General features: G+C 27.3%; 2 protein-coding genes across 11 annotated transcripts in view; one reads left to right on the top strand and one right to left on the bottom strand.

Moving 5' to 3' along the window:
- Positions 1-41: 41 nt before the first annotated feature.
- Positions 42-292, top strand: LOC112599327 (maltase 2-like; the record flags this gene model as incomplete). The annotated part of the gene is given in 1 exon segment (XM_025346186.1): positions 42-292. A coding segment is annotated over 1 exon segment (67 nt), but the record flags the coding sequence as incomplete, so codon positions are not given.
- Positions 293-847: 555 nt separating this feature from the next.
- The window catches only part of LOC112599325 (regulating synaptic membrane exocytosis protein 2), a 31375-nt gene continuing 19769 nt past the window's right edge, over positions 848-12453 (bottom strand). For 3 of the 10 annotated variants that reach the window (XM_025346177.1, XM_025346183.1, XM_025346184.1), the window contains 15 exons: positions 12218-12376; positions 12133-12150; positions 11868-12016; positions 11425-11799; positions 11173-11351; positions 10988-11111; positions 10618-10920; positions 10277-10560; positions 9428-9558; positions 9232-9366; positions 8546-8705; positions 4869-5071; positions 4550-4689; positions 3721-3861; positions 848-1078 (listed from right to left, as the gene is read on the bottom strand). In XM_025346177.1, coding sequence (XP_025201962.1) covers positions 1076-1078; positions 3721-3861; positions 4550-4689; positions 4869-5071; positions 8546-8705; positions 9232-9366; positions 9428-9558; positions 10277-10560; positions 10618-10920; positions 10988-11111; positions 11173-11351; positions 11425-11799; positions 11868-12016; positions 12133-12150; positions 12218-12376 — 2504 coding nt within the window. In that variant the 3' untranslated portion in view covers positions 848-1075. Of the gene's footprint in view, positions 1079-3720; positions 3862-4549; positions 4690-4868; positions 5072-7705; positions 7842-8545; positions 8706-9231; positions 9367-9427; positions 9997-10276; positions 10561-10617; positions 10921-10987; positions 11112-11172; positions 11352-11424; positions 11800-11867; positions 12017-12132; positions 12151-12217; positions 12377-12453 lie in introns of all 10 variants that reach the window. The other 7 variants (XM_025346176.1, XM_025346178.1, XM_025346179.1 and 4 more) reach the window with 7 other exon arrangements.

Here is a 12453-nt window from a genome sequence, read left to right as displayed (position 1 = left end):
TTTTTTATTAATTATTTAAATCGTTTATATTTATGTTTTAGTGATTACATTGATACAAATCAACCACTTGAAATGCGACCCAAATCATCACTGGTGTTATCATATTAATTAAACGTTTGATCCAAATTATGTAAACTTACACATTATGTATTATTAAATTACAAATTTTCTTTGAAAACGCACTGAAAGATTAAATAATATTACATCTTAATAGTTGCTTGCATTTTTTAATTATCATAAAAAGCATTTGGCAATTCTAAACTTAGTGTTAAATATAAATCATAAACAATTATTTTCTGTTTAGTTGTTTATTTTAAAATTATTAGATAACCATTGTAATGCTATACCTACGAACTATTTCATGTTGAAAAATTCTTAAATAGTTAAAATAACATTTCAAAGAAGAAGAAATATATTGCAGTCGGACAAAAACAAAATTTTATAATTTTTTTTAAGGGTCAGGAGATACTTCAATATATTGAGGTATATTTTACAAGAGAATATTTTTTATTTTTGATAGTAGTGTTCCATACGGCGAACATACATGAATACGTTCATATCTCATAAAATCTCCTTAAATTTGCTAATTATAAATTATTTTACATAGTTTTTTATACCTACATAACCTTCGTTGATGAATGGAAAAGTCAAGTATATTCCACTTGAATGAGTTTCATGCATAGGATACAAGGACTAAATTAATATAATGTTTTAATAAATAATGCACTGTTTATTTTAAGGTTTTTCCATTAATTATCAATTAAACAGTTAAAAACAGGTTTTTCATTATAACTATTTAGGAATGTATAGACATAGTAAGAAAGTTTTAATGTTACAAAACACATAATTCCATAATAAATTATTTATTTACAAATAATATTATTTTTGCTTTTATTTACAAATAATCTTTTTAGAATATTGAGAATATAAATTAGAGTTGCGTTAAAAAATACTCCAATGCATAACTGTGACTTGACATTAAACAATGAATACTTTTAAGTGGAATTAAAAACAAAAAAATGTTGTCTGCATGCAACCACCAAAGAAGAAACCCAATAGAATGAAGCAACAAAACTCACTGAAACATAAATTAAACACAAACGAAGAAAAAACATTAAGACAAGTAACAAAAGAAAAAAAAACAAAAAATGCATTAAAATATTTGTATACACAAAACATTCTTCAATAATACCATAGGCGCAATTTGGGGGAATGCTTCGAATTATTTTGCACCCCTTAAATTTATAACAACAGCCAATAATGCATTTCTAAATTGGTTAATATACTTGAACTATTTTTTTAATTATTTTAATGCTCTCAAATGGATTAAATCAATTTTATGATTTTATATTCTAAATATTTTTTTTTACTTTCAGCTGTTATGTTATAACAGCTATCAATTGTTATTTTTAATATCAATTTATTACTTGTATTAAAATTTTATTAATATTAGGATATTGTTTTTTTTTTTTTTTTTTTTTTAATGTTTGAAACCCATACTATTTCCTAAGTCCATATTGCGAACTATAAAGGGTATAAGGTTAGTAAATATGTATGCAAAAGAGTTAATTTCCCACAAATAATTCAGGAAAATTTAAAAATAAAACAAACTTAAATTGCACCTATGTCAATTAATTTGATTAAATAAGTATCGTAATATTTATCAATTATTTTATATTATTTTACCAACCATCACTATTATTTTTTTCGGGGATCATAAATCTGTTAACCAAAATTATTATAAATTTTAATTTTATTTTTGGCATAATAATTATTTAAAATGTGTATCATACAACAAATGGATGAGTATCTTTCATCATAATATATATTAAACAATTTAAACAACAAGCATTTAAAATAAATCGACGGGCAAAATTATAAATCAATTTAATATCATAGGTAACTGAAATAAAATAAAACAACCTATTTTCCTTTATACTATCTTGGGAGTTTTAATAATGTTAGGTACCTGCTTGTAAAATGTATTATACTTTTAGAAAATAAGAAAATATTTAGAAGATTTATAATGTTATGTTATAAAGATTACAAATAATCAATATCACTCATGGTTATGAATTGAGTTATTATAGTAATATTAAATGTGTTCAGTGCAATATTGATTTTTAGACGAACAGATTATTAAAAAATCTATAAGCTTTACGTGTGAACTATTTCTGTTTATAGTTACTAGTTGAGAGTCCAATAATAATTGTTTTAGGTGTAATTTTGTCGTATTAATTGCATTTTAAAAAAATATTCTGAATTGAGTTTTTTTTCGATTAATAACAAAAATATTAAGTTATTAAGATAACTATTTTAAATTATTTCATAATTTTATTATTTTCAAATCAAAAGTTTATACGTTTATTTCGTCAAAAAAAAAAAATTGCAAACAAGTCTTTTTGACAAATTGAATGGAGATTTTATAAACATTTTACTTTGGCAGTTTTTTGCATTTTTATCGAATTTCATTGCGGTTTTGACAATCACAAATTGATAAACGAGTCAAATTTTTATAATATAAAATAACAATTGGACATTTTTAAAGCTCGAATAAGTTTACTTTTTAATTAAAAAAAAAAAACCCATCATTATAAACAATTACTAACTCTATTGTTCACGCTGTGAATCTAAATTGGTAATTTCGAAAGCTATTTTTAAATTAGTTAATTATAATGACCAATACTCGATTTTAACTAATCGCTAAATTTTAAATTTTATATATTAATATGTACACTCACAATACACATCACCCATAGGTAATGTTATTATATTTGTAACGTAAAACTAATTCAAGCGTTATATATTAGGTAAATTATATGTATGATTTCAAAGCTAGAATATATATAATGTAGTTATTAGATAAATAGTGCAATTATTTGCAATTAAAAAAAAAAAAATCAGTATTATAAATGAACAGTAAAAAACGAAAAAAGTTATAGGTATATTGTATGTATAGAAATCAATCCGACTTTGGTACCCTGTGAAGCGGAATATCAAACAAAAAATTTTAATTTAATAGCGCCTTAGTTAGACATAATAAAACAATTTAAATTTTAAAGCAATCAAAAAATTCAAATTTAATTTTTTTTTTTTTAACGAAGAAAAATATATGAAATGTTTTTATGTATAAATGCTAATAAATAAATATAAAATACACGCCATTAGAATGGTAAATTAAGTACCATGCACGCCACACATATCAACCATAAAGGCCTCATATAACTTATACTGAAGTGTAATTCTACCGAAGATTATTGTTTAATATACATATAAAATATTATTGAAATAATAAGGTGATTAACTGATTAAATAGCGTACGCATACAAAACATTACTACAACATAACAATATGATCGATGGACACGATAAAACCGGTGTCTAGTGGATATCGATTTGTAAAAAAAATATACTTTCTATTGAAAACTAGACTTATAGAAAAAAACTTTATATAAATATGTATCTATTATAATATAATACTAAGTAAATGAATAATTATTATAATATTCTCATCTTGTAGACTTCTATAAATCATTAATAATGCGTATAATTAATAATTGTTTTTGTACAACATTAAAAATACAGACTACAGTTAAATAAAAAAATACTAAAAAAATATTACATTACTACGGTGGTTCACGGGGCTAATAAATTGATGTAATACGATCTACCATGGATACAATGACGGAAACGAATTCCGAAATCTTTCATTAACACTAACCAACGACGACGATCCGAACAGCCTGTACCATTCTGTCAATGACGATCCGGGACTTGTAGTTATACTGTCCATATAAATTACGGCCACTCCCATAAATACTTTTCTTCCTTTTTCGCGTCCGTAATCACCCCACACCGACACCTGCGAAATAATGAAGTATAATTATTATATGAGTAAACATTAATGTATAATAAGTATAAATGATAAAAATAGGAACTCGTTAGTTTTTAAACCAATTTTCAATTGGGAAAAATTCGATTCTTTTTAATTCAGTATATTTTAAATCAACTTATAACAATTATTTATTTTGATTGTAGAAACAGTACCCTAAAATTTTAATATCGTTATTACTTATAACTTATAAGCATACCTACTTAATTATTTGATAAGTTTTTGAACAATTATATACATTTTTTTTTATTTAATATTATATATAACATTAATATAAGTACCTATATATTTTTTTCTACACACATTATAACTATTTTAAAATATAAATTGAAAAAAATTAAATTTATTTAATGATAAAAATATTCAACATTCGAAGCGATTATAAACAATAAAAAAAAAAATACATTTACAAAATTAATAGAAATTTTTATTTTTATTAAACGTAGAGCAGTTCAACGAAAAATATAAAACCATTTTATATTTTTTAGATACTTTTTTTATTTATAGATCAAATATCAATAATGTATTGTTTGGTTAATTTAACAATAACAGATAGATTTCATGGCTATTGAAACAGTTATGTTGTTTAGAAATTGTTTAAGAAATTAGAAAATTAAACATATAGTAATAGAAGTAAAAACAAATATTTTAAACTTACCTGAATTAAACAACCGGCAGGGGAACTTTTGAATTTGAGCATTTCCATGTACTTAGGTTGCAAGCTCTCTTTAATTGTTTTTGTACGATGTTTTTCCACACACTTTTTGCCTTTCACGAGATATACTTTAACATATGTATCTGTTAAAATATATTATTATTTTTAATTTAACACATAATATAAAAAAAATCTACATTAAAAATAACTGAAATTGATTTAAATAAATTAGCATTTAAATTAAATTAGAATTATCTTTAAAATACATTTTTAATTACTTTCTAATCTAAACAAAAATATTATGTATAATATATTTTTATACCTGGAAGCTTTGTTTTTGTTTCTTTAACATTAATTAGATCTTTGGCTTCAAAAACAGTGACTTCCATAAAGTTAACGAAAAAATTGAATCCGATTTTAACGTCACCTCGATAAGGAGTCCCCAATATTTGTCGACTAACTTTTTGTCCTGGTCCAAGTTTACCAATAAACGTAGTCACTTCCCCTTCAGTGGACTGACCAGCGCTAAAATGTCGAATAAAAAAAGTTAAATTTTACAGTAAAATAAATTAATATAAACGAAGGTTAGAAAAAATAATACTACATAATATTTACGACCGTTTGAAAAAGATAGATTATTGGCATAGATCGCCATAGTGCTTGAAGAAATTGATAGTCATGTGAAGACCAAACATGAGAATAGTATATATTACATAATTATTGTAATAACAAGTAATTACCGTTAAAGAATTTTGTATCCTAGAATATAACTTACCTTATCTTACCTTATCTATTATGGTTCTTGCATTTCATTTTTAAAAAAATAACCGAAAACTGATACATTGTATGCAATAAGGAGTAAAAAATGTATTAAATTTGAAATTTTTATTTTAAATATAATTCCATTGAAGTATAATCTAAATCCATTTGCATTCAAGAAACTAATACTGATGGCTAATTTAACATTTCTTTTCTCTGGATAGTTTAAAACATTTTTTGTTTTAGGGGTTGAATCGTAAATAAAATTCATTATATTTAATACATTCTCCTACATACTATGCATCATTAAAAATTATATCATTTTTTTTTTCGTAATCACATATGAAATTATTTTTCAGATTTAAAATGTGTCATAAAAATAATTAGATCAATATTTACATGTGAAATATCTCTAAAGATATACTTGAAACATCAGTTTTTAGTGATAAGGTGACGATTTGGATAACTGTACATGGTGAAGTATGTATAGCTTACAATTGTTACCCATTTATACTATCACTTGAAACTTGTTTCATTTGTCTGAACAGCATTGTATGTCTTTTTCTATGTAATATTAAATTATGTGGCTAAAAGTAATTAGAAAAATATTTATTTACTAATTCATGCACGTGCAAATGTAAACTTTCTAGGAAAATCAATAACTATTACAATGCAAAGCTCTAAATAATGGTAACACGTGCTGCTAATGATGAAACATTGATTCCTACGAATGTACTACTCACCATATTTTATTGAACTGTTTATTTACACGGTTGAAAAGAAACGTTCAAATTGGAAATCATTTTCCAAATTTAAATCTTTTTAACACAAATTAAGAAACAAATGTTGTACATATTAAGACAATATAACAATAGTCAATATAACATAAAAGTCCACTTTATGTCTCATTAAAATGTATTATATCAAGTACTTTGAAGACATTTTAAAATAAACACAATCCGTAACATTATTTTATTTACACAAGAACACAAACAGATTTTTTTTATGTAATATATAAATTATAATACAAACAATTAAATTAGTATATAATCTGCATACCAATTTTTAAGTATCTAATTATTAGTATTGGAATATAAAATGTATTAGTAAAAATACGCATTTAATAATTGAACACTTAAGTTTTCCAACAATAGAGTTTAAAATATAAATAGGATCCATTTTAAATATATAAACATCGAAATACATCAGTTTATCAATTATACTAATAAAAGTAAGCTAAGTGTTTAATAAGAAACCTATGCAAATAAATTCATATGCTAATTTCTTTGATTTGATGGTATTATAATATGATGTTATTGATTATTAATAGTGTAAATACAAATATGTTATACTTGTTCATAAATAATGTAATTTCGACACGTTTGTATTATAGTTTTTAATAATATCGTATAACATATAATTTTCATAAAATCATTACTCTATCCAGTCTTCTAACCTACTTAATGAAATATCAAATAATATATGTAATGCATTAAATAAACTATATTATTCAATAAACACATTTAAAAAGAACCTACTAATTATTGTTCAATACTTGTAAATTAAACAAAAATATATAGATTATGTGTTGTACAAGTATAAATGTAACACATGGGTACATTAATTGATCAAAAACAACGAAGAAAGTCAAAGCATTTATCTTAAGCTTGGTAACTATTATGAATTTAAGTGAAAATATTGGTGCAATAATTTAAAATCTACTCAATTTGAAATATATCAAAATATAAATGATTACTAATTTGTTTTTATACATAAATGTCTTGAATAAATAAATATAAACCAACTAATGAAATAATCTTTTTTTTTTTTTAACTAAAATTATATACTACTAAGTACCCAATGAGATTTCAGCATAAAATTATACCACGTTTAAATGCAGGTACTCGTAACTATATTGAAAAATAAAATAAAATATCATAAAATTAATAACAATTTGAATTTTACTATATTGATTACAATAAAATATCTGTCCTCGAAAAAATACAAATTGCAATACGGTACTTCATTTATTATTTAATATTAATACTAAGTGGTATTATATGATATATTATCTCACATACACGTGTGTAATATAGTTATGTTTATTTATTACATTTTTGTACTTAATCCTTTCAGACGATAATTTAATAAAATATTACTTGAAAATCCAAAATAGTTAATTTAAAATTTAACTAATAGGTACAATGAAAGATTCATTGTTGATATAATTGTTTTTGTTTTTACTATTATTTTATATTCGACCCGTTTTAGTATAAATTGCGTATATAAAGTATTAACGTGCATTAAGAGAAGAGTTTTAAGCTAAAAATAAACACACAGGCCAAAATAGAGATAAATTGATGTATTTGGATGATTTGGGAGAGAAATAGGATTACTTACGAGCTTGGACAATCACTAGAAAGACTGGTGAGGCTTGCTTGTCTGCCCGGGGCCACCTCTTGGGACCGCTTAAAATTGGGTTGGGCGCCACCGCCTCCTCCACCTGAACCGCGTTTCCCTTTCGAGCTCCTTCCTTCTATCCAACAATCAATCAAATAAAACAATATCCGAAACAATTAAATTGAGATTGGAGTTTACTAATAATTAGGATATATCATAATGATCTGCTAGGTATAGGATTCAGGTGATACCGGTACATATTTTTTTCATTTATTTTTATACACACCGTTTATACAATTTAAAATAAAATTAGTACGTGTGGAAAAACCATACTTCATTATGTACCGTAATAAAGCATTCTACAACTATGCACGAACTCCTAAAGTATTGATATGACTAAGTGATAATACGAAAGATCATCTAACCGGAATACGACTATTGGTTGTCTACAATGACTGAAAATGTTCCAATACCAATAGACGTAGCCGGGGTGTTTGTAATTCGCAATATTTACAAGCGTCTGTTATTATTTTCCATGAAAATAACTGTATTGAATATTTCTAGCGACGATGTTATCTTTTCATAAATATGTTCAGAGTTTGCACAAACATTCTACAACAAAAATTATATGTACACGAGTGATGATCCAATCCCCATGCAAAGGCAAACTTCTTATTTTTTTGAAAATCATCAAACCAAAACGACAATATACACAGGCTTCTTTGACTTTTACCATGTTTGGTCTTCATCCAGGATACCATCAATATCTCCGTGGTTTTATAGTTATAATTTTTTTCTAATTTTTTTTTTATTTTTGTCAAAAAATTACAAATATCATACATTATTAACCTTTCGCCGTCTTGGGATGCTTCACCGTCACTAGAAACGCTGGACGGCTGTTTGACGAGGGGGCGACTTGCCCCAGGCAGCACTTCTTCACTTCTGTGTACCGTAAACGAAGATTTTCCTTTCGAACCAAAACCTAACCTACGCTTGCGCCCTTTAAATCCAGCCCAAAATTAGTAAATTTACTAGGAAAAAATGAAATTGGAAAATAATCATAACTATTAAAATATAAATTGAATAAGAAACTAATATTCTAAAATTTGTTTAAAAAACTGTTTGAAAAAGGACCATTTTATTAAAAAAATATCAAATTAGTTAAATAGAATGTATTGTTTTAATTGCTATAATACAAATTAACTCGATTGTTTCAAAATAATATATGTTCTAGCTATCTAATAAATTGTTTTGAAATGTAAGTAGTGTCAAATTGTCTTTATCTCAAACATATTGTAATAAAAAAACTTAAAATAATAAATAATAATAGTTAATCAATGATATAACCCGAGATTAGCATATTTCCCGGTCAAACGATTTATACAAAGTATAGAGTCTTAATTATTTAATTGATTTAATGGAGGAATTCACAATCTTGTTTATTCACGTTTATTAAGGACTACTAAAATTTTCTCAAACATTTTTAGTCATGGAGTGGTATAAGATTTTTTGAGAGTACCACTCACCGGTTGCTGATAATTGAGAAGCTGACGCACTTTTTTTGCCCATACCGGAAGTGGAAGAGTTGGTCCCAGAAGCTGAGCTTTTACCGGCACTTTCTAGAGACGAATCGCCTCTTCGTTTTCCTGAACTACCAGAATCTAAAAACGGACATTACCGATTTAACAATTAAAAGAAACGCTAACTTCATTTCAATTATACCATTTATGTTGTCTGTCTGTACATCAGCATTAGATAAGCTCCTTGAAAATTGAGCCCTCTTGCTATCGGTTGTTGGTGCCATAACAGGAGATTGTTGTGATCCAGATCTACTATGCGACGCTCCATAATCACTGCCATGGACAATAGCATTTAAAGGGTCGGTTAAAGCATAACTAAACGCTACAGCAGCGCCACTATAGCTACCCACTACGTCTAACACTGATTCGCCTAAATCTAGAGTCAAGTTTCTTTTCCTACGGGATCTTTGCCTTTCTGTTGGTGATTGAAAACCTAGCATATCTAACCCGGAATCAGAATCATAAAGAGGATCGTGATTATCAAGATGATTTAAATTAAATCTTGTTTTTTTTAATGGTTTAGGGTTTTCAGTCGGGGAATTTTCCGTTAAAACCGGTCTATTGTCAATCGGATGGAGTAAAAAATAATCAGCAGGAAATGAATTATAACGGTACAAATGTATACTATCACGCTTGCTACTACTTTTACTAAAACTACAGCTGGGTGAATGTGACGTTGATGGGTAGCGGTAATCGGTGGCGTTGCAGCAGCTGCAAAAGACAAAACACATTAGCGTGAGATTTTCAGATATTGTCTCATTCATCAATGCGTATGTGAAAATACTAATAAATTTTCGAGCCGATGTAATAAATGTACTCTATTTAAGGAATGTTTACACGCACAATATGCCACTTTGAAATATCAGAAATCTAAATGTGTAAAAAGTAGATGAGTAATGATTCTATAACAATACATAAATTCTAACTTAATTTTGTTATTTAAAAGGAATGTAATATTAACATCCTGATTAAATAATGTCATGTTCTTTACCAAAATACCGTCGATCTGGGCTGTTCAGATTGCGTAGATAAAGCACTGCTGATAACACTATCGCTATCATCAATATCACAAGTATCCCCAGTTTCTCCTCTACACATCATTGATCCCCTAACGTGAGGAGGTGTCAGAGATCGACGTTGTTGCATAGGTATATCACTATCACTTAATCCGCCATAATGGTGTAATCTACCAAGACCTCCTGTTCTACTCTGAATTCTTCTAGGTTGCATTTGTCTCGTTCTTCTTCGAACTGATGACGTTTGGTCATCAAAATACTGAAAAATTACCGTTTTATATATGTTAAATATAGATAGTACTTTTTTTAAACTTACATATGGAATTCGCTCATCTAAAGAAGAAGGCATAGTTCCTGGAATTTGGGGAAGTTGACGTTTTTTTGGCGTGGATGTAGGAGTAGCAGTCGCGGACCTAGCTAAAAATCTTGAAGGACCTTGTCTATAGCTCTGAACACCTCCAGGATACCTATAGTCTGGTGGAGATAAACTTCTTCTGTCAGAGAGCATAGTTGGACTTTTCGATCGAGATCTGGAATGTTGGCTAGGAGAATCAGTTGGTGCAGCAGATCTCGATCTATGACTAACACTTGTAATAGGTCGAATTGGTACAGACTGCTGCTATACATTTTAATACATTAATATTTTAAATATTTTTAAAAACCCATCATTCATCGAGAGTATTTACTTTTAAACTGACGTCATATCCATATTTTTTTTCAATTGTAGTGCCGTACACATATGACTTTTGCAATGGAGACATATCTCTACGACTTTTTCTTCGATCCAAATGATCATAATCGGGCGGTGGGCTAAAAATGTATTTTATTTTTTTATTGATGATATAGCGTTTAATCATACGTCATACTATACCTTATAGAACTACCAAGGCTACTTATAGACGCACCATCAGCTCCAACTCGTCGTCCGCTACAGCAATCATCAACATCCGAAGCATCTGAATCTGATTGTCGAGATAATGTAGATGGTGGAGACAAGTGTTCTCCTGAGTATTCCATATCATAATCACCTATTGAAATACCTCCTTCTCCCTATAAATAGTATTTGAAAACAATAAAAAAATAATAGATCAAAAATAAAATAAATATAAAAAAAACAACATACAGTTATTTCTTGATGTGCAGTCAATGGATACCATTCAGCTAAGTTTTCTAATTTTTTTATTCCCAATTCGATTAGTACCTCTCCAAGAAATTGATTTGTAGGGTTGTTATCATAATCCCATAACGAAATTTGAAGAACTTTAAACTTCAAATCTGACCTTCTCATAGTTGTAAACGAAAAATTTTGATTCCATTTTGGATCAGTGGAGTTCATTATCGTTTTAGTCCTTCGTTTAGATTTCTCACTTGTATCAGGTAAAAGGCATACTTTTGCGTATGCTGATCTTGGTGAACCATCAGATCGCGGTAACAGATTTGAAGCAGCCATTATAGTCACGACCAACTTCAGTGATTGTGGGTCAAAACCTAATTTGACCTAAAGCACACATACAAAATAATAACAAAATCAGTATTTGAACAATTTATTTAATTGATTAGGGTTACCTGTATTTTCCCTCCGACGTATAAACTATTCGGTCCACTAACACTTTTGGAAGCCCTTAAGACCCGGGCTGGATTTAAAGCCAAATGTTCAGGACTACCCGGTGAAGTCACCATTACATAAGGTTTATCTTTACGCAAATCATATAAACCTGAAAAAAACATATTAATTTATTGCTAATGTAATTTTATAATTCTTTTTTATTCAATGTTTATAAATCTAAAGGGGGTGAGGGGCATCAGTAGGGCGGTTTGAAATCGCGCTAACCCATTGAACTCGTTTTAGCTGAAAGAAAATGAAACAGGCATCATTAATCAATATAGGTATTAGAATAGGTTTTTGAAATATATACCTTTAGTTGGAGTGCCATAACTTGCTCTTCTCGGAAGTATTGACCTGGACACTTTGAGTTCAATTTGTGGCAAATGTTTTGATTCTGAAATAATATCTGAGACTTCTTTTTGTGTTTTTCCTTGCAATAAACAACCATTCCATTCCAATACCTCGTCTCCTGTTATTATAAACAGATAAAATATTAAAATGTTATTAAATTAAATAAATTGAATTTTAAATTATTGTTTAATTAAT

The sequence above is a fragment of the Melanaphis sacchari genome, unplaced genomic scaffold (assembly GCF_002803265.2).
Source record: "Melanaphis sacchari strain LSU unplaced genomic scaffold, SCAv2.0 Contig50_pilon_pilon, whole genome shotgun sequence".
Taxonomy (NCBI): Eukaryota; Metazoa; Arthropoda; class Insecta; order Hemiptera; family Aphididae; genus Melanaphis; species Melanaphis sacchari.
The sequence above is the reverse complement of the archived record's forward strand: the minus strand, read 5'-3'. Positions and strand labels throughout refer to the sequence as shown.